We start from the raw sequence: 22,664 nt of genomic DNA on the forward strand, positions 1-22,664 counted from the left end.
AATTTTCTAGACGCAGGTACCATTTTGATGAATTGGTGAATATGAAGTGCAATTTTATTGTTTGCCGCTCTTTTCAATGCTGCTTAACTGTTTATGCCCATTTCCTTGACTGAAAGTAGTCGCGGGACTACTTATATACATCTTCGGTCTTTTAACCGACTGATATGTTTTGAACGAAGCTAGAACAGCCCACTCCACCACCAAGTGAAATTATAACTATATGAGTAAATTTTTGTTCTTTACTCTGAATTTGAGACGCGCCATGAATTTTCGCCGGTGCCTCTTTTGATCTAAACGGAAACGGTAGCGGTTGACAGAATCTCCACCCAGCAGTTCACCACGCACTCACGTCAGGCCGCGCTACACCTGCTTACAACATTCAAAGTCACATTGCATAGCCTGGTAAATTTATTTTCTGTACAAAACTTAGGGGCAAAAAATGTTGAAGTGTACCCGAATCTTCATTCGACCTTGCACGGCCGCACTGACGAAGGCGCGCGCGCGCGTGAGCGGATTGTTGACTGTAGATTATTCCTCGTACACGATAAATGCTCGATGCTGATTACGGCCTTTGTATAAACCATAAGGGGCGAAATGTTAGGACCATGCCGGTTGCAACTGACGCGGGCGGAGCTAAGAGCGAGCGTGCGTTTCCCTTGCGCGTGAACGGCTGTAGCGGAGGAGCAGCAGTGGGGCGGTGGCGACCCCACCGAGGCGCGGCGGGCGGTGGAAACAGACCCCATTGGAGAGGCCGTAAGAGAAGAGAAGCGCGCTCTCCCTCGAGACCGGCCGTGGTTCCGTGGTTCTTCAAGGGGGCCTCGGTTAAAAAGTATTTTGGCGCGATCAGGGCGAGATCGTTGTTGTTTCTTCATTTTGCATTTGGAGAAATTTTGGCTCTTAGAACCAGAGTTTGACAGAGTGGCCTGAAGCAGAGTGAAAACTTGTCGTGTCGTATAAGCGGCAGAACTACAATGTGAGAGAGGCTGACAACGGTCTTCAAAAACGGCCTGCATGCTCCCAGGAAGCAGCGCGGAGAGAACATCGACGAGAGAAAAAAGTTGACCGTAAGGAGAGAACCCGAATGACAGTGGCGTAGATGTCTCGTCCTGGCCCCGACGTGTCCCCTGTGTCCACGTTGAGACAGCACTGCGACTGCATGTCTCTGCCGTCAAGCCAGCTGATTACGCCTTCCATGGTTTTGCCTGCGCTTTGTGTTTCATCGTGAGTAGCCACCTCGACATTGGTCTGTATTATGATAGTTTCAGGTCGCTTTAGCCTGTCAGGTAGCTCTTAAAGAGTACGTTTTATCAAAGAACGGGCAGTGCATCGGTGTAAGCGGCACTGCTGCCTAATATTCACTTGACTTTTCACAAGTTCATAACAGACAACAATGCACTGTTGAAAACGATGCTGCGGAGTTGTAGGATCACGAACTGGAAAATTGATCATGTGGGTTCCCAGCGATGCAGTAGCGATGCAGACAAAAAAAAAAAAAAAAAAAAAAAGGTTGCCATTCTGTCTAAGGTTTGTGAAACTAGAAAAATGATTGTTCTCAATTACTGGAGCTTTGTGAACATAAATCATTTCACCTTAGAAAGGTCTGCATGGATATAGGAGTGTTGAATAAATTGACCGTTTTTAATATACTTTTGTCTTGTAGGTGCTTGTGTTCACTACGAACAGCATTTCTGCCCCAAGTGCTTGCTCACCATGTCTCTTTGTGCCTCTCGTTGCATATTGACCGAGGCCTTGTGTTGGTGTTCTTTTGCGGTTTGTCCATGCTATCAATCTCCTTCGTGTGTCATTCCGGTGGGAACGCATTTCTTCAACTAGCTGTATTTACGAAAGTTTGCTGCGGGGTAGCTTTGAGTAGGGGGTGTGTATGGAGTTGGGACGCCAGCATGGGGCTGAGAGACTGGCAGTCTTGAGTAGTCTGCAAATTTTGTTTTTTCTCCCCTTAGGGGCCCCCATCGCCGTGCTTCCTCTCACTGAGTATATTCACGTTGAGGTTCAGCACATGTGTCTCGCAGGGAGATGGAAACTGTGCATTGGTGCTTTGCATATACATTTTACTTGTGATTTCTGTTTCTGCTTTGTTTACTTTTTCTGTGTTTGGTGCGTCTGCTCTGCTTAGTTCCTTTCCTGCCTGCAAATAAACTTAATTTGTAGGCTCTGCTTAATGCTGTGTACCTTTAGCAGCTCCACGTGTTGGCCACCAAATAACTCCAGATTCCCAGATTCCTGGTGATACAACTGAAATGAAGCTTTGGAATAACATGCAGATGTAGCTCCACACTGTCCTCGACATGTTCTTTGCTCATACAGTTAGACTTGTGCGGTTACTGGTACAGAAAGGGCTAAAGTCATCTATTATAATGCCCGGCATTTAATAATTAGAAAACAAATTGCTATAGGCAGCGATTAATGCCTTTGTGTGGGCGAGTCGGTGAAGCATCGTGCAGAACAGGAGCGCAAAAAACAAGGACACAAGGAACACATAGAAGCAGGACTAGTCCTGTTTCTATGTGCAATTAATGTGCAATTAATGTGTGGTTTAGGCTTTTATTGATGAAGCTATCACTATAGCAGAGATGAAACCATCACCAAATTGCTGAGAACACAACTTTGGATATCTGAAGCAAATGAAATGCAGCTTCTTTAACCAGTCAAGCAAAGGTAAATGTCATACCTCTTACTTTGTGCTTCGGCCCTGGAATGACATCCACAAAGTGTTGTTCAAGTTAGATCTTTTTGAATAAGCAGTGAAAGACCTCACTATTGGGATTGTTTTCCTTAACTCCCAGGCAGGCTTATTTCCTAAGTCATCATAAACTTGTGGGCTTGGCTTGGCGGCACTGTATTGATGATTTGCGTTGGGTCTGCAATTAAATGTTTCCTGCACACTTTTGTGAGGACGGCAGGAATGGTTTCTAGTTACAGCAAGTCCACCCAATTGGACCAATTGTCATTATGACTTTAAAACACAGTTGTTTTTTCTGCCTTATGCTTTACACATACTCTGTGTATGGCAACACTTCAAAGGTATATATCATACAATTGTGAAGATATCATAATATGCATCATTTCATTGTCATATCATAATATCACGAACTTAATATACATTATATGTCTATAAGGATCTTTGTTGCAGAACAGCTCTGAAGTATTCGCTGCTGTGCTTGGCACTCAAAGCTTGTTTCACCAGATAAGTTGCCGCAACCTGTGGTATTCTAAGTGCATTTTTGCCATAACAGGAGGTTGTCCATTTCAAAACTCTGTGGCACGCTTGTGGCTGTGTAGTGCGGACTTTGCTGGGGCTGCTTGCATGAACATCCGAGACCTGTGGGCTTCTTGCCTTGTTTATACTTGTGTGCAGAGGATGACCTTGGCGGCATGCCTTGCTCAGTGCAAATGAGGAAGTGGGCTCCCACTGCGTCATGGACGACCACCTGGCATCGACATCTGCCAAGTGAGTAATTTATAGTTGAATCCGCCTCTTTAGCTCACGGTTTGGTTTCAACTGCCAAACAATGGCTGTGATGTTGGGTTGGGTTTCGATCTCATGAGGAAGGTGGCTTTGTGGTAGAGCTTCTGCCTTGTTTTCAGGAGGTACCAGGTTTGATCCCTGGTGCCGGCATGTATCCACTGGGGGGGGCATTGAAGAGTGGGGTGGTTTGCACCCCTCTTGCCTCCTCACGAGAGGGACACTGTTGGGGAGCTATGCTTGGGGGAGGGGAGTATTATTAATAAAAAAAAAAAAAAGTAATAATAATAATAATAAAAAAATTATAATAATAATAACATTGATAGGATAGGGGGAGGGAGGCGGGTCTGTTTGTGGCAGGGGGCACCTGAGCAAGGAGATGGAGGGGGCGAGGTCGATGAGGAGAAGCGGTACAGTGCCCACAGCGCGGAAAGTCAATCGGCGGCGGCACCCGAGGCAGTAGTCCGCGTGCCCGTTCCCAGGGCGAGGTGGTGGCGGCGAACTCCAGCAGTATCCAGGGTTTTTTAAGGACGGGTGGTTCAGCGGGGTACCTCGCCGCTCACTTGGCGCCCCGGCAATCCTTTCCCCTCCCCGGTGCCGGAATCCTGCAGCCAGCCCCGAGCACAGACACCACACCACCACAGTACCGTTGTCAGATGGGAGGAGGTTTGGCTCCAGAAGGAGCCGCACCTCAAGGTCTCACATAACCTATCTGCCCGTCATCATTCATACATCATCCCCGGTACCTCCCCCTCCTCCCGGATGTCCGGGGGGAGGAGGATTTTGATTCGGGATGACGGCCGTACCCTGGCAAGGGGGCAGTCGTGTGGTGACACGCACACAGCAGTCACCGAACACTATGCCAACTGCGTTTAAGGTCCCCGCTGTGACAGCAGGCCAAACACAGGGAGACCGGACCTTCTTTGGACTTCGGATGTCCTGAAGGACGACTGTAACATTAAAGGGCTTCATATTGACACTGTTACGGTACGCCCAGAAACCTCGCAAATAATCGGTGGCCTGCTCCACGTGTCTATGAACTCTTGCACGCTGCTTGGTCAATTGAGTAGCAGTGGCAAATAGTTCGAACTCACTGTTCCATGAACTCACGGCTTAGGTGAAACCAGACCTCCCTGCGGACTCGTGCGAGCACCTCATGAAGGCCCGGAACACTGCGCGAAAATGCAGCGGCCCACCTGGCAGAACAGACCTGGTACATGCACTCAATGAGCAAGGGCACAAACTGTTTCACAGCATGCCTGGGTAACGGGTTGAGGTAACTGACAGTTTGATATGGCACTCCTGGAATGCTAAAAGGTAGCCACTCGTCGAAGGAGGGCTGCTGGGAGAAGACATTGTGTAAAGATGTGCACAATGTCTTCACGACTACCACAGAACGGGCAAACTGGATGCAAGCTCGCTCGTGTGAATGCCTTGCTGCGGATGGGGAGCTGTCCGTGTGCAAAGCGATACATGAACGTTGCTCTGCTTGCATCCAAAAAGTTTGCCAGTATCAGATTCCAGCTTGGACGCATATTGGACAGATCTGTTTGAATATACCTAGGGGGGAGCTTCAGCGTCAAAAGATTGGCTAGATCTTTTAACGGTACTGCCAGAATATCTATGTCGGCCTGGAGGCCTCTGAGTCGCTCCAAGCAGTTAGCTGCTTGGGCGTAAAAGGGCGAAGGAGAGCCAGAACGGGGAACACAGTGGGAAAACGTGCTTTGCGAAAAAAGACGAAGGTGGGTGCTCAGGAAGAACGAGGTCAAGCTTTGAGTCAGGGACATGTCTGAATTCAGGGCTGTCTGGGTCCATCTGACGTGTAGCACTGCGGCTACTATGCCCAGGTCGGGGAGGCCAAGGCCTCCCTTGTCCCGAGGCTGTTTCACCACAGGCCTCCCGATTTGATCTATCATTCCGTTCCACAGGAAACGGAAGAGGATTCTTTCAAGCTGCAGCTTGGTACATGCCGGCAGAGGTGTTATGCAGGCAACATACGTGAGGAACGAGAACAGAATTGACCAAACGACAGTAGCCCGCGCCGTGAGAGGGCACGCCAACGTCCCATATTCTCCAACTCTCTTCTCAAGCTCCTCTTTAGCAAGAGGCCAGTTGGTCTCTGATAACCCGTCGGAACGGAAGTGGAATCCTAGTATACGAACTTCATCCCTCACAGGAAGGCCATGAGAGGGGTTTGGACTGGACGGTGCTTGCCTTATATACAGGGTGGCACTCTTGGATTTATTCAGCCTAGCCCCACTACCCTGCAGTACCCTTCTATGACGTTAAGGACGGAGCACACAGATGCCTCGTTCGGAACGACGATAGTCAGGTCGTCTGCATAGGCAAACATGGGGACAGGCGGAGAGCCTGGCGGTAACGGGAACCTGCCTATCTGGGAGTCTTTTGCTAGTCTTTGGAGGAGAGATTCGATTGCAAGCACATAGAGAGCAGGTGATAGGGGACATCCCTGTCGAACTCCACGGCCTACATCGAAAGCCTGCGAAACCATACCTTGAACTGTTACCGCAGAGGTAGGCCTTGAGTAGAAGACTCTGACCATGCTCTGAAAATCAGAGTGAAGGCCAGCCTCCTCTAACACTCTGAACAATTAGGCATGACTAATGATGTCGGATGCCTTTTCTTGGTCAAAAGAACAAAGAATGCCTGATACATTACGTGCCTGCGCCCAAAGAAAGAGGTCTCTAAGGGCGAAACCATGAAGCTGGGTGGAGCGGCCTGGAACGCAACAAGCCTGATACGGACCTAATAGGTAGCTAATGAACAATGTTAACCGTTTGGACAGGCATCTCGCGATGAGCTTGTAGTCGCAGTTTAGGAGCGTGATGGGACGCCAGGCTCTCAGGTCAGTGCGTCTCGACTCGTCCTTACACAGGAGAGTGATCAGCCCCTTCCTTTGAGTATCTGACAAAGCCCCCTCACTAAGGAGCGTATTCACTAATGAGGTGAAAGGACCCCCCAGTTGCCCCCAAAATTTGACGTAAAACTCAACGGGGAGGCCGTCTGTCCCTGGACTACGATTTCGATTGGAAGCCTTAATGGCTGCTAAAATTTCCTCTGCCTCTGAAGGACCACCTGGGACATCTACCATTTTTGACGGCCTCTCAAAGGGAAAAGAGGTCGCTGACGGAGGAGGAGCTGTGTACAAATTTACATAAAACTGCCTTGCCAATTTCAAAATGCCCTCAAGTGCATTTTTGCCATAACAGGAGGTTGTCCATTTCAAAACTCTGTGGCACGCTTGTGGCTGTGTAGTGCGGACTTTGCTGGGGCTGCTTGCATGAACATCCGAGACCTGTGGGCTTCTTGCCTTGTTTATACTTGTGTGCAGAGGATGACCTTGGCGGCATGCCTTGCTCAGTGCAAATGAGGAAGTGGGCTCCCACTGCGTCATGGACGACCACCTGGCATCGACATCTGCCAAGTGAGTAATTTATAGTTGAATCCGCCTCTTTAGCTCACGGTTTGGTTTCAACTGCCAAACAATGGCTGTGATGTTGGGTTGGGTTTCGATCTCATGAGGAAGGTGGCTTTGTGGTAGAGCTTCTGCCTTGTTTTCAGGAGGTACCAGGTTTGATCCCTGGTGCCGGCATGTATCCACTGGGGGGGCATTGAAGAGTGGGGTGGTTTGCACCCCTCTTGCCTCCTCACGAGAGGGACACTGTTGGGGAGCTATGCTTGGGGGAGGGGAGTATTATTAATAAAAAAAAAAAAAAAAGTAATAATAATAATAATAAAAAAAATTATAATAATAATAACATTGATAGGATAGGGGGAGGGAGGCGGGTCTGTTTGTGGCAGGGGGCACCTGAGCAAGGAGATGGAGGGGGCGAGGTCGATGAGGAGAAGCGGTACAGTGCCCACAGCGCGGAAAGTCAATCGGCGGCGGCACCCGAGGCAGTAGTCCGCGTGCCCGTTCCCAGGGCGAGGTGGTGGCGGCGAACTCCAGCAGTATCCAGGGTTTTTTAAGGACGGGTGGTTCAGCGGGGTACCTCGCCGCTCACTTGGCGCCCCGGCAATCCTTTCCCCTCCCCGGTGCCGGAATCCTGCAGCCAGCCCCGAGCACAGACACCACACCACCACAGTACCGTTGTCAGATGGGAGGAGGTTTGGCTCCAGAAGGAGCCGCACCTCAAGGTCTCACATAACCTATCTGCCCGTCATCATTCATACATCATCCCCGGTACCTCCCCCTCCTCCCGGATGTCCGGGGGGAGGAGGATTTTGATTCGGGATGACGGCCGTACCCTGGCAAGGGGGCAGTCGTGTGGTGACACGCACACAGCAGTCACCGAACACTATGCCAACTGCGTTTAAGGTCCCCGCTGTGACAGCAGGCCAAACACAGGGAGACCGGACCTTCTTTGGACTTCGGATGTCCTGAAGGACGACTGTAACATTAAAGGGCTTCATATTGACACTGTTACGGTACGCCCAGAAACCTCGCAAATAATCGGTGGCCTGCTCCACGTGTCTATGAACTCTTGCACGCTGCTTGGTCAATTGAGTAGCAGTGGCAAATAGTTCGAACTCACTGTTCCATGAACTCACGGCTTAGGTGAAACCAGACCTCCCTGCGGACTCGTGCGAGCACCTCATGAAGGCCCGGAACACTGCGCGAAAATGCAGCGGCCCACCTGGCAGAACAGACCTGGTACATGCACTCAATGAGCAAGGGCACAAACTGTTTCACAGCATGCCTGGGTAACGGGTTGAGGTAACTGACAGTTTGATATGGCACTCCTGGAATGCTAAAAGGTAGCCACTCGTCGAAGGAGGGCTGCTGGGAGAAGACATTGTGTAAAGATGTGCACAATGTCTTCACGACTACCACAGAACGGGCAAACTGGATGCAAGCTCGCTCGTGTGAATGCCTTGCTGCGGATGGGGAGCTGTCCGTGTGCAAAGCGATACATGAACGTTGCTCTGCTTGCATCCAAAAAGTTTGCCAGTATCAGATTCCAGCTTGGACGCATATTGGACAGATCTGTTTGAATATACCTAGGGGGGAGCTTCAGCGTCAAAAGATTGGCTAGATCTTTTAACGGTACTGCCAGAATATCTATGTCGGCCTGGAGGCCTCTGAGTCGCTCCAAGCAGTTAGCTGCTTGGGCGTAAAAGGGCGAAGGAGAGCCAGAACGGGGAACACAGTGGGAAAACGTGCTTTGCGAAAAAAGACGAAGGTGGGTGCTCAGGAAGAACGAGGTCAAGCTTTGAGTCAGGGACATGTCTGAATTCAGGGCTGTCTGGGTCCATCTGACGTGTAGCACTGCGGCTACTATGCCCAGGTCGGGGAGGCCAAGGCCTCCCTTGTCCCGAGGCTGTTTCACCACAGGCCTCCCGATTTGATCTATCATTCCGTTCCACAGGAAACGGAAGAGGATTCTTTCAAGCTGCAGCTTGGTACATGCCGGCAGAGGTGTTATGCAGGCAACATACGTGAGGAACGAGAACAGAATTGACCAAACGACAGTAGCCCGCGCCGTGAGAGGGCACGCCAACGTCCCATATTCTCCAACTCTCTTCTCAAGCTCCTCTTTAGCAAGAGGCCAGTTGGTCTCTGATAACCCGTCGGAACGGAAGTGGAATCCTAGTATACGAACTTCATCCCTCACAGGAAGGCCATGAGAGGGGTTTGGACTGGACGGTGCTTGCCTTATATACAGGGTGGCACTCTTGGATTTATTCAGCCTAGCCCCACTACCCTGCAGTACCCTTCTATGACGTTAAGGACGGAGCACACAGATGCCTCGTTCGGAACGACGATAGTCAGGTCGTCTGCATAGGCAAACATGGGGACAGGCGGAGAGCCTGGCGGTAACGGGAACCTGCCTATCTGGGAGTCTTTTGCTAGTCTTTGGAGGAGAGATTCGATTGCAAGCACATAGAGAGCAGGTGATAGGGGACATCCCTGTCGAACTCCACGGCCTACATCGAAAGCCTGCGAAACCATACCTTGAACTGTTACCGCAGAGGTAGGCCTTGAGTAGAAGACTCTGACCATGCTCTGAAAATCAGAGTGAAGGCCAGCCTCCTCTAACACTCTGAACAATTAGGCATGACTAATGATGTCGGATGCCTTTTCTTGGTCAAAAGAACAAAGAATGCCTGATACATTACGTGCCTGCGCCCAAAGAAAGAGGTCTCTAAGGGCGAAACCATGAAGCTGGGTGGAGCGGCCTGGAACGCAACAAGCCTGATACGGACCTAATAGGTCGCTAATGAACAATGTTAACCGTTTGGACAGGCATCTCGCGATGAGCTTGTAGTCGCAGTTTAGGAGCGTGATGGGACGCCAGGCTCTCAGGTCAGTGCGTCTCGACTCGTCCTTACACAGGAGAGTGATCAGCCCCTTCCTTTGAGTATCTGACAAAGCCCCCTCACTAAGGAGCGTATTCACTAATGAGGTGAAAGGACCCCCCATTTGCCCCCAAAATTTGACGTAAAACTCAACGGGGAGGCCGTCTGTCCCTGGACTACGATTTCGATTGGAAGCCTTAATGGCTGCTAAAATTTCCTCTGCCTCTGAAGGACCACCTGGGACATCTACCATTTTTGACGGCCTCTCAAAGGGAAAAGAGGTCGCTGACGGAGGAGGAGCTGTGTACAAATTTACATAAAACTGCCTTGCCAATTTCAAAATGCCCTCAAGTGCATTTTTGCCATAACAGGAGGTTGTCCATTTCAAAACTCTGTGGCACGCTTGTGGCTGTGTAGTGCGGACTTTGCTGGGGCTGCTTGCATGAACATCCGAGACCTGTGGGCTTCTTGCCCTGTTTATACTTGTGTGCAGAGGATGACCTTGGCGGCATGCCTTGCTCAGTGCAAATGAGGAAGTGGGCTCCCACTGCGTCATGGACGACCACCTGGCATCGACATCTGCCAAGTGAGTAATTTATAGTTGAATCCGCCTCTTTAGCTCACGGTTTGGTTTCAACTGCCAAACAATGGCTGTGATGTTGGGTTGGGTTTCGATCTCATGAGGAAGGTGGCTTTGTGGTAGAGCTTCTGCCTTGTTTTCAGGAGGTACCAGGTTTGATCCCTGGTGCCGGCATGTATCCACTGGGGGGGGCATTGAAGAGTGGGGTGGTTTGCACCCCTCTTGCCTCCTCACGAGAGGGACACTGTTGGGGAGCTATGCTTGGGGGAGGGGAGTATTATTAATAAAAAAAAAAAAAAGTAATAATAATAATAATAAAAAAAAATATAATAATAATAACATTGATAGGATAGGGGGAGGGAGGCGGGTCTGTTTGTGGCAGGGGGCACCTGAGCAAGGAGATGGAGGGGGCGAGGTCGATGAGGAGAAGCGGTACAGTGCCCACAGCGCGGAAAGTCAATCGGCGGCGGCACCCGAGGCAGTAGTCCGCGTGCCCGTTTCCAGGGCGAGGTGGTGGCGGCGAACTCCAGCAGTATCCAGGGTTTTTTAAGGACGGGTGGTTCAGCGGGGTACCTCGCCGCTCACTTGGCGCCCCGGCAATCCTTTCCCCTCCCCGGTGCCGGAATCCTGCAGCCAGCCCCGAGCACAGACACCACACCACCACAGTACCGTTGTCAGATGGGAGGAGGTTTGGCTCCAGAAGGAGCCGCACCTCAAGGTCTCACATAACCTATCTGCCCGTCATCATTCATACATCATCCCCGGTACCTCCCCCTCCTCCCGGATGTCCGGGGGGAGGAGGATTTTGATTCGGGATGACGGCCGTACCCTGGCAAGGGGGCAGTCGTGTGGTGACACGCACACAGCAGTCACCGAACACTATGCCAACTGCGTTTAAGGTCCCCGCTGTGACAGCAGGCCAAACACAGGGAGACCGGACCTTCTTTGGACTTCGGGTGTCCTGAAGGACGACTGTAACTTTAAAGGGCTTCATATTGACACTGTTACGGTACGCCCAGAAACCTCGCAAATAATCGGTGGCCTGCTCCACGTGTCTATGAACTCTTGCACGCTGCTTGGTCAATTGAGTAGCAGTGGCAAATAGTTCGAACTCACTGTTCCATGAACTCACGGCTTAGGTGAAACCAGACCTCCCTGCGGACTCGTGCGAGCACCTCATGAAGGCCCGGAACACTGCGCGAAAATGCAGCGGTCCACCTGGCAGAACAGACCTGGTACATGCACTCAATGAGCAAGGGCACAAACTGTTTCACAGCATGCCTGGGTAACGGGTTGAGGTAACTGACAGTTTGATATGGCACTCCTGGAATGCTAAAAGGTAGCCACTCGTCGAAGGAGGGCTGCTGGGAGAAGACATTGTGTAAAGATGTGCACAATGTCTTCACGACTACCACAGAACGGGCAAACTGGATGCAAGCTCGCTCGTGTGAATGCCTTGCTGCGGATGGGGAGCCGTCCGTGTGCAAACCGATACATGAACGTTGCTCTGCTTGCATCCAAAAAGTTTGCCAGTATCAGATTCCAGCTTGGACGCATATTGGACAGATCTGTTTGAATATACCTAGGGGGGAGCTTCAGCGTCAAAAGATTGGCTAGATCTTTTAACGGTACTGCCAGAATATCTATGTCGGCCTGGAGGCCTCTGAGTCGCTCCAAGCAGTTAGCTGCTTGGGCGTAAAAGGGCGAAGGAGAGCCAGAACGGGGAACACAGTGGGAAAACGTGCTTTGCGAAAAAAGACGAAGGTGGGTGCTCAGGAAGAACGAGGTCAAGCTTTGAGTCAGGGACATGTCTGAATTCAGGGCTGTCTGGGTCCATCTGACGTGTAGCACTGCGGCTACTATGCCCAGGTCGGGGAGGCCAAGGCCTCCCTTGTCCCGAGGCTGTTTCACCACAGGCCTCCCGATTTGATCTATCATTCCGTTCCACAGGAAACGGAAGAGGATTCTTTCAAGCTGCAGCTTGGTACATGCCGGCAGAGGTGTTATGCAGGCAACATACGTGAGGAACGAGAACAGAATTGACCAAACGACAGTAGCCCGCGCCGTGAGAGGGCACGCCAACGTCCCATATTCTCCAACTCTCTTCTCAAGCTCCTCTTTAGCAAGAGGCCAGTTGGTCTCTGATAACCCGTCGGAACGGAAGTGGAATCCTAGTATACGAACTTCATCCCTCACAGGAAGGCCATGAGAGGGGTTTGGACTGGACGGTGCTTGCCTTATATACAGGGTGGCACTCTTGGATTTATTCAGCCTAGCCCCACTACCCTGCAGTACCCTTCTATGACGTTAAGGACGGAGCACACAGATGCCTCGTTCGGAACGACGATAGTCAGGTCGTCTGCATAGGCAAACATGGGGACAGGCGGAGAGCCTGGCGGTAACGGGAACCTGCCTATCTGGGAGTCTTTTGCTAGTCTTTGGAGGAGAGATTCGATTGCAAGCACATAGAGAGCAGGTGATAGGGGACATCCCTGTCGAACTCCACGGCCTACATCGAAAGCCTGCGAAACCATACCTTGAACTGTTACCGCAGAGGTAGGCCTTGAGTAGAAGACTCTGACCATGCTCTGAAAATCAGAGTGAAGGCCAGCCTCCTCTAACACTCTGAACAATTAGGCATGACTAATGATGTCGGATGCCTTTTCTTGGTCAAAAGAACAAAGAATGCCTGATACATTACGTGCCTGCGCCCAAAGAAAGAGGTCTCTAAGGGCGAAACCATGAAGCTGGGTGGAGCGGCCTGGAACGCAACAAGCCTGATACGGACCTAATAGGTCGCTAATGAACAATGTTAACCGTTTGGACAGGCATCTCGCGATGAGCTTGTAGTCGCAGTTTAGGAGCGTGATGGGACGCCAGGCTCTCAGGTCAGTGCGTCTCGACTCGTCCTTACACAGGAGAGTGATCAGCCCCTTCCTTTGAGTATCTGACAAAGCCCCCTCACTAAGGAGCGTATTCACTAATGAGGTGAAAGGACCCCCCAGTTGCCCCCAAAATTTGACGTAAAACTCAACGGGGAGGCCGTCTGTCCCTGGACTACGATTTCGATTGGAAGCCTTAATGGCTGCTAAAATTTCCTCTGCCTCTGAAGGACCACCTGGGACATCTACCATTTTTGACGGCCTCTCAAAGGGAAAAGAGGTCGCTGACGGAGGAGGAGCTGTGTACAAATTTACATAAAACTGCCTTGCCAATTTCAAAATGCCCTCAGGTGTTTTTTCAATGGAACCTGTATCGAGGTCAGTTACAGCTGAAAGGGTGGACTCTGTGCGTGCTAAGTGGTGTCGGAGCAGATGCCTACTGCACCACGTCTCCCTTTCCCACTTTTCAGCGCGCAGTGTGGCCCTCAAACGATTTCATCTGCGCTGGAGGAGAGCGCGATATTCTTTTCGAAGTGACTGCAGTGCAGCGGTCACCCCCGGTCCCCCGGAGAGAGACGCGGAAACCAGGAGGGTCTCATCAGAGACTATTTTAATCTCCTCGCGCTCCTCACGTGCCCTCCGCATTCCCCAGGACCGGCAGCAATCGCGTACACTAGCCTTCACTCTATCCCAATCAGCACCATCGAGAGAATTATTCAAATCGGAGCTTAAAATAGACTTAATGTCATCTGCTACCTCCTTATCTAATAATAATTGCGGGTTGAAAAGCCACGGTCCCTTGCCGCGAGGAGCTAATGAACCGTGAGCAAAGCGGAGAATGACTAATTTATGATCACTAAGGGCTGTAGAAAATGTCCACGTGGATTGCATGCTGGGCACTAGCGACTGAGAAACGTAGAACCACCACAGTTGCAGCGTCCGCCGGCCGATGACACCGCACCGCTTGCACAGAGCATCCGATCCCGGCGATTCGATTCTCACTCCACCCAGTCTCACCACAGAAGGTCTCTTCGATTTGGCTTGCACTGGCTGCACTAGTTCTGAAAAGTGCTGCAGCGGTGCCAAGTGGTCATGTGACATATAGCGCCAATTCAGCTAGTGCAGATACGGCCCGGACACTAGCGCGCACCGACGACTGGCAAAACGAGGACGCAAGTGCAGGCCTAGCAGCCGCCTAGCTCGGCGAGTCGGCGCGCCCAATGAATGTTCTGCCGCTACACGACCGTGCGATGGCACTCTACGAAGCTGCAATGGAGCTGTTGGACTCTGAAAGTGATGATGACTTCGATTTCAGTGACTCAGAGGAAGAACTGGACGACGTGTGCATCTTGATCGCCTGCGCACTGGTGCGTGAAAATGCCAATCGTATTCCTGGATATGAGAACGTGGTAAGGAGGTACCACGAGTATGAATTTAAGAGATTATTCAGACTGTCTAGAGAGACATTTGACTGGCTGAGTAGCAGATTCAAAGCTTCAGCCTTTCATCCAAAAGCGGTTCAAGGGCGTTGTCAGATATCTGCCGAAAAGGCATGCTTAATTGCACTAGCGTACATCGGCTCGCAGATCTCTATGTACGCTATTGGAGACAAGTTTGATGTCGCCGAATCGTCGGTGCATGCTTGTGTGACTCGAGTAATCTACTTTCTGCATGCAATTAGCGGAGAGGTCATATGCTGGCCTAGTAACGCAGAAATGACTCTTATCAAGGCTGGTTTCCTCGCGAAGAGCGGTGGCAAGGGCCCAAGGAATGCTATCGGATGCATAGACGGGTCGCATATACAGATACTTACCCCAAGTGAATCGGCACAGTCCTACTTCAACAGAAAAAAGTGGCCGTCAATCATTCTGCAAGGAATATGCGATGACAGGAACAAGTTCCTAAACGTATTCATCGGATTTCCCGGATCGGTACACGATGCCCGCATCTTGAGAGAGAGCCCATTCTTCACACGTAGAGCTTTGGATTGCGAGGACAATTACATACTCGGGGACAGTGCGTACCCCTTGATGCCATGGCTCATGACCCTGTTCAGGGATAACGAAAGCACTTTTCCTGCTTGGAAAAAGAACTTTAACAAGAGACACAGTCAGCAAAGAGTGGCGATTGAAAACACTTTTGGACTGCTCAAACAGCGCTTCAGGCGGCTGTACCTTGTTGATGCAAAACGTGTTCCACATTGCTGCTACATAGTTATGGGTGCGTGCGTGCTGCACAACCTGTGAAATGATGAACGAGACTTCCTGCCCGACTTGACATCTTTGCCACAAGAAGAAGATGTGGGTAACGACGACAGTGAAGGTGCTTTTGACAGCAATGCTCCAGGTTACAGCCAGAGCCTGCGAGAATTCATACAAGGAGCAGTGTTAGAAACATACCTTGGCCCTGTGAATGCACACTGTAGTACTCCACACAGAAGTCATGGTTTCATTGAAAATAAATGCAATGTGCTGTGCTTATAAAATAGTTTTATTTGTTTCCCTGTTTTTCGAGGATATTCATAAGGCGGTCAAACCGCTCCATCCGATCATTGTGCCTCTCCTGCTTGGCTTGCTCCCACTTCTCCCTCGCTTTCAATTCTTCCTTTTTTGTCTCTTCTCGATGGTCCTTTTTTTGCTGCAGTTGTTGTAGAGCATCCAAGAGGGGTGTCAGTTGCGACTTGCTGCGCCGTTTTCGCTTTGGTGTGGCATCATTCTCTATTTGTATTGGCACGTTTTCTTTTTCGACAGGTGCTTCTGCAGTGCTTGTCCTATAAAGCATGCACATAAAGGGGCCAGATCAGTTAACGTTTTGTAGAAAATGAGTAATTTTCACTTACTCTGCACTTCCACTGGGCAGAATTACTCTCCCGGGTTCGAGGAGCAACCTCGGGTTCACACTGTGTTCTTTCTCGAGGACTGCAGCGAGTTCTCTGCGTGATACACAATTGATCAGTACCACTGCACAGCTCCAGGAACAACAGCAACTTACCCTTCATGCTCGCAGGTTGCCCGATGGCGCCCGGAAGAGCCGTTGTTTTTCTTTGTTGTCTTATATGCCCGGTCCAGAGACTTCCATTTGTTCTCTACTTGAATTGGTGTTAGTGAACATTGGAACTCAGTATTTATGAGTTCTGTAAGCTTCTGCCACAGCAGCTTTCTTGTGCTAAACAAAATAGACAATAGCAACATTACTGTGTGTCATGTAATTACTTTTTTTTTTTCCAGAAGAGCACCTGAAATACCTTGCATGCAGCCATTGCAAAGCTGCTTTTTTCTTACAGCGCACTAATACAAACAGGTATTATTTATTAAAACATGCATTCACACTTCAGTAGCCATGCATTTGAAGCAAAGTGTATGGGCTTAAATCTGATGTAATATTCAGTATAAGTGCACACTGCGAGGGATTCTTTGAAACATTACTGGAACTATAAACCACAGAGACAATATATTTATATGTATATTACACTGTAATACACATAGGTATTATTACTAGAGCATGCATTCACACCTTTGCTGCCATGCATTTGAAGCAAACTGTATGGGCTTAAATCTGAGGTAATGTTCAGTATAGCACACACTGCGAGGGATGCTTTGAAACATTACTGGAACTATAAACCACAAAGACAATATATTTATATGTATATAGTACACTGTAATACACATAGATATTATTACTAGAGCATGCATTCACACCTTTGCTGCCATGCATTTGAAGCAAACTGTATGGGCTTAAATCTGAGGTAAGGTTCAGTATAGCACACACTGCGAGGGATGCTTTGAAACATTACTGGAACTATAAACCACAAAGACAATATATTTATATGTATATAGTACACTGTAATACACAGAGGTGTTATTTACTAGAGCATGCATTCACACCTTAGCTGCCATGCATTTGAAGCAAACTATATGGGCTTAAACCTGAGGTAATGTTCAGTATAGTGCACACTGCGAGGGATTCTATATGTATATATTTCCAGTATTGTTCCAAAGAATCCCTCGCAGTGTGCACTTATACTGAATATTACATCAGATTTAAGCCCATACAGTTTGCTTCAGATGCATGGCAGCTAAGGTGTGAATGCATGTTCAAGTAAATAATACCTGTTCATATTACAGCGTGCTGCAGTTAAAAAAAAGAAATCTTATTATGCATAAAATATGTCAAGATATGATGCACAACACTTCAGAGACAATATAAGACAACGTACCGGAGTACTCTTGTTTTGCCCACTAAATGTTTCATTTCGGAATACTTCGAAATAAAAAATTTAGTCTCCGGGCACTCCAGAGCTCTGCTGCTTCATCTACAGAAGCGGGTGCCTCTTCCATATCAGGGATGGCATAAAAGTCTGCACCGTCTGCACTGCCTGTATCGCCAGCTGCATCATCGACGTTGGCGGGAGCCGGTGGCGGCGATGGTACCGGAGGGGTAGGAGGGGGCACGGCTTGCCGAGGGGCCTCGAACTGCACCGACACACGCTGACCGTCTGCAGAGGCAAAGACGGTTAGTTAAAATATTTGCACAGCATAGCGCGATGCCAAAGAAGAAAAACTCTGCTCTAAAGCACCCACAGCTACTTGCGGCCGCAACTAACAAAAGACGGGACTGGACTCGCGCTTGTCATGCAAGTTGCCATGCGTGTGTCTATTTGTATGTCTTCTCCCCACATCGTCACCTATCATGATTATCTTCTCCTGAACGTTCCCCTTCCCTAGTGCAGAGTAGCAGGCCAACCTCTATCTGCCATTCCAATCAATAAATTCCCCAGCCACGTGCTTAACGCCATCATGCAGCATTATTTACCTATTGCTTCGTAAATGTACCCATTTTCATCGGTCATGGCTGACCCGTCGGGTCCAAAAGCAGGCGAACTTCTTTTCTCATGCCGTTAACATGAACGTGGAGCGTCGTCTGCTCCGCGCTGGGTGGAACGCACGTCACGCCAGCCATGCTGCACTAATCTCAGCACTACCTTCCGTACAAGTGCAAGGTGTCCGAGAACTCGTGCGGAGCTAGGCTTGCACCTTGACAAAACGAGAAGAGTGCAGATGGCGCGCGCGTCACTGCAAAAACGAGGACGACGGTGCTTTACCATTGAACTAGTGCAGGTGGCTCAGCCAAATCGAAGAGACCTAGAGTGTGAGCGCGTGCAAGGCGCACTCTCGCCGCCCCCGCGCGCCGCGCGGGGGCCAATGATAGTTGCTGCTGTAGTGCGCGGACGGCACAGAGCGAGGCTCCTGTGAGCCAATCCCCTTTGAGGAGCGCCCCAGTCTATGCTTGGTTTCCGCCGCGCGCGGTCGCCGCCAAGAGCCGATGAGGAGCCGTGCAGGTCTTGGGCGCTGGCGAAGCAGGGGCGACATATTCCAGAGTTGTCGTGAGGGGGGTACAGCTGGCCACTCTGGTGCCCACTATGTGACCAGGCGTCCCTACCCTTCCCTGGGTCACGCCCGCTCGGCCAAGTCCTGCACACACACACACATCGGCACAGGTCCATGCGGCCGCGCGCACAGCGGCCACTTAGGTGCTCACATCGGGGATGCCCGCGCTCTGTCCGCGGACTGCTGTCAGCGGCTAATTGCGCCCGCGTTAAAGGCGGGGGCAGAGGTTACTGGCTCCCACGTAAGCCAGCAGGTTTTTGAGAGCTGAAGTTCTGGAGCTGGCTGGTCCGGCTAGGAAAAGGATGTCATCCAGCGTGGCGCTGGGCAGGCCCAGGTCGCGGTAGCTCCGCTGCATATGCGCACGCCGCTGCGCGGTGGCTGGGCACGTACACAGGATGTGTTCAAGTGTGTCCTCGTCACCGCACGATGCACACAACGCGGGGGCACCAGCTGGGAACCGCGTTCGCCGGTCAGCTGACCAGCCGCATCCAATTCGGAGATGCAGGAGAAGAATGTAGTCTCCCCGCGCGAACGTCCGAGTGTTTATGATTGCGAATAATGTTGAATTTGCAATCCGGGAGTCCGGGTGGAGGGCGCGGGTGCGTCTCCTTATGATGAGGCGGGCGCTGTCATGCGGCGTCACCAGCTGAGTTAGCGGCGTGTCCGGGTGGTGCGCGGCCCCCGCGAGGGCGTCGGCCGCCTCGTTGCCGTCGACACCGACATGTGATGGGACCCATTGTAGGGCCAGGTCGGACCCGTTTTCGGAGAGCTGATAGAGCTTGACGGCCACAACCCTTAGCAGCCGTGTGCCTCCCTCGGGGTTGCGCAAAGCCTAGAGGGAGGCCCTGGAGTCGGTGCATATGACAGCCTTTGTTAGGTTGTGCTGGCGGATGAGGTCCGCCGCGAGGGAGATGGCCGTGAGCTCAGAAGTCATGGACGAGGCCGTCATCCGTAGCCTGCACTGCCTCGATGTCCCCAGCTCTGGTGCCGTGCAGGCAGCAGTTGCACTGTTCTCCTCTTGGCGGACGGAGCCATCTGTAAATACCAGTGTACGCCCTGCGTGTTCCTCGTAGAGCACCGCCGCAGTCTCCTGCTGCAGCGCGCAGCGTGGTGTTTTGCGCTTGGAGCGGATTCTCGGTAGCTCGGTTATTATACTGAGCGGGCGAGGGGAATGCGACGGTGGGGGAAGCGGCCCTGGTGGTGGTGGCGGGCCGAGCAGCTGGTCGTAGAGTTGCACCGTTTTCCCGATGTGGGAGAGGGGCTGCGCTCGGAGGTGTCCGATGAGTTCCGTGCAGCTATAGTGGTGCAGCTGGATGGATGGATGATAGTGGCTCTGCCCTCTGTATCGGACGGCAGCTTGCGCCGCCTAGCCAAAAAATTTAAAGAAATATATTTATCTCTTCCCTATTTTTAGCTTCTAATTCGCCCATATCTGCCCCCTCCCTTTTTTTCTTCTCTTTATTCTCTTGACTTTTTCCACCAATCCTCTAACCTCTCTTTTGTTATCAAAACGCGTTCCTCATCCATTCGTCCATCTTCCCCAGCAAATCCCAGCGCTCTCTCCAGATCTGCCGCTTTTCCCGCGGGAAGGGCAGGACGAAGTTTTTGGCACCTTAGAACAACATGTTCCGTTGTTTCCGCCTCAGTTCCGCACGCCGCGCATAATATATCTACTTCCTGGAATTTTTTCCTGTATGTTTTTGTTCTGAGGGCCCCTGTCCTAGCCTCAAACAGCAATGAGCTCCCTCGTGAGTTGTCGAATAAACTTTCTTTCTTTATATCCTGTTTTCGAGTTCTATACATACCCAATGCTGATTTTCCGTTCATTCTTTCCTCCCACATTTTTCTTTCTGCCTCCTTTACCTGCTTTTCAATGCTGCTGTTTTGCTGCGGTGCATCTCCAAACTCTAGGTACTTAAATCTGAGCTTTCGGGTTCTGTTAGTCCATTTCGTATTGAGGCTTTTCATGAAGAGGTGCTTGTACATTTTTCGTGCCCACCTTGATTCCTCCATTTCGGTTAGTCTCTGATCATATTTTAGTTTGCTAATTGCCTCTCTAACCTCAAATGATGCCCAGCCCATATCTCCCTGGACTCCTTCATTAGGTGTGTTGCCATGTGCTCCCAATGCCAATCTACCTACCTTTCTCTGTCTAATTTCAAGGCCTGACTGTACTTCTGATTTCATGCACAGGACTGCATTTCCAAAAGTGAGTCCTGGTACCATAACACCCGTCCATACCCCTCTAACAACCTCATACCTGTTATAATTGCAGAGGGCCCTGTGTTTCATAATATCCGAACTCCTTTTCCCTTTGTCTATCGTAATTCTTTCATGCTTTTGTAGGTAATTTTTTCCTTCATTGATCCATATGCCCAGGTATTTATAGCTCTCCACATGTTCAACCTTGGTGCTTTGTATTTCCAGCACATCCCCCCTTTCATCATTAAATACCATTATTCCTGATTTTTCGCTGCTAAATTGCAGTCCCAGCTTTTCGCCCTCTTCTTCACAGATCTTAAGCAGCTCCTGCAACCCATCCCTCTTATCTGCCAGCTGTGCAATGTCATCCGCGTACATCAATCCTGGTAGAACTTGTGTTACTTTCTGTCCTCCCTGCATATAGCTTGCATCGAATCCCATATTACTTTCCTCCAGGCGCCTTTCCATTTGGCTCATGTATATCATGAAAAGCAGCGGTGACAGTGGGCACCCTTGCCTAAGCCCCCTTTTTATTTTTGCTGGTTTTGTTGTTTCCGTCTTCCATACTATCACTGCCTCATTATCTGCATATACTTCTTGTATGAACTGAACCAGGTTTTTATTCAGGCCATATTCCTTCAACTGGTCCCACAGTTTTTTCTGATCTACACTGTCATATGCCCCTTTAATATCTAAAAACGCTATCCATAATGGTCTCTGACTTGCTGCTGCTGTTTCTATACACTGGGTAACCACAAATAAATTATCCTCTAGTCTTCTGTCCTTGCGGAAACCATTTTGTAGTTCTCCGAGGATATTCCCTCCTGCCCATTCCTCCATCATTACAAAATGTTCCTAACATTTTGCCTGTCGTATCGGTAGCTCCATCAAAAAATTCTATATGGGCATCCATATCCCCTAAGATTATCACTTCCTTATTCTAGCCAAATTCCTCTATGTCTTTAGCTAAACATCTGAAATGTTCTGAATTTTCCTCATTCGAGTCATTTCCTGTTTTTAGGTAAACAAGCCCTAGTACTGTATCTAGGTTTCCCACTCTACCCTGGAGCCATATATGTTCTCTGCAGCTTTCTGTTATCCTTTTCCAATCTTGGCCTTTGATTAGCGCCCCCAGGCCACCTCCTTTTCGGTCCTTCCCTTTTCTATTGCACCCCAGCCATGAGTATCCTTCAATGTGTGGAGGTTCTTCACTGTCTCTAAGGTGGGTTTCTGCTACACCATATACTACAAAATTTCCAGTTTGCAGCTGCTCCTGAATTTCATCCCATTTAATTCTACTTCTACCCCCTTGCATATTAATGAAGGCCAAATTTACGGGTTGTTTCTTTTTCCTCCTCCGTGCCTTCGTCCTGCCCTTCCTCCCTCCATCTTTGTCTCGCAAGGGTGGAAGAACGGGCTAGTTGGTAATTCATCTTGGAAATCAAACTAGCGCACTTCAAAACGAAGACACAGGGAGAGAACGACAACACAGCGCTGACTTCAACTGGTTTTTATTGTGTCACTCTCTAATAAAAACCAGTTGAAGTCAGCGCTGTGTTGTCGTTCTCTCCCTGTGTCTTTGTTTTGAAGTGCGCTAGTTTGATTTCCAAGATCTTTGTCTCCTACTTCTCGGTATGCAGGGGCAATCTGCTCGCCTGTAAAAAAGCTAGCGCCCTTCGCCCCATCCGTAGCCCAAGCTGCCATCCCGCTGGTGCGGTGTAATGGATGCCATCAGGAGTGAAGGGGAGGTAGTTCCTATCCCCATGTATCACCCTGTTCACATCCATGACATCGCACCTGAGGGCCTT

General features: G+C 50.1%; 2 protein-coding genes and 1 pseudogene across 3 annotated transcripts in view; 1 reads left to right on the forward strand and 2 right to left on the reverse strand.

The window, feature by feature from the left end:
* The first annotated feature begins 698 nt into the window (after positions 1–698).
* The window catches only part of LOC146174573 (uncharacterized), a 71,975-nt gene continuing 50,009 nt past the window's right edge, over positions 699–22,664 (forward strand). For both annotated transcript variants that reach the window (XM_084583729.1, XM_084583728.1), the window contains exons 1-4: positions 699–1,221; positions 3,377–3,469; positions 6,837–6,929; positions 10,299–10,391. In XM_084583729.1, coding sequence (XP_084439855.1) covers positions 3,394–3,469; positions 6,837–6,929; positions 10,299–10,391 — 262 coding nt within the window. In that variant the 5' untranslated portion in view covers positions 699–1,221; positions 3,377–3,393. The remainder of the gene's footprint in view (positions 1,222–3,376; positions 3,470–6,836; positions 6,930–10,298; positions 10,392–22,664) is intronic.
* On the reverse strand, positions 15,750–18,226 carry LOC146174574 (uncharacterized; annotated as a pseudogene).
* LOC146174575 (uncharacterized) overlaps positions 18,863–22,664 on the reverse strand; it is a 31,466-nt gene continuing 27,664 nt past the window's right edge. Inside the window, exon 9 of the mRNA XM_084584271.1 lies at positions 18,863–19,486. Within this exon, the coding sequence (XP_084440397.1) occupies positions 18,863–19,486 (624 nt within the window). The remainder of the gene's footprint in view (positions 19,487–22,664) is intronic.

Source organism: Amblyomma maculatum, chromosome 11 (genome assembly GCF_055883805.1).
Source record: "Amblyomma maculatum isolate TAMU_Amacu chromosome 11, ASM5588380v1, whole genome shotgun sequence".
Lineage (NCBI taxonomy): Eukaryota > Metazoa > Arthropoda > Arachnida > Ixodida > Ixodidae > Amblyomma > Amblyomma maculatum.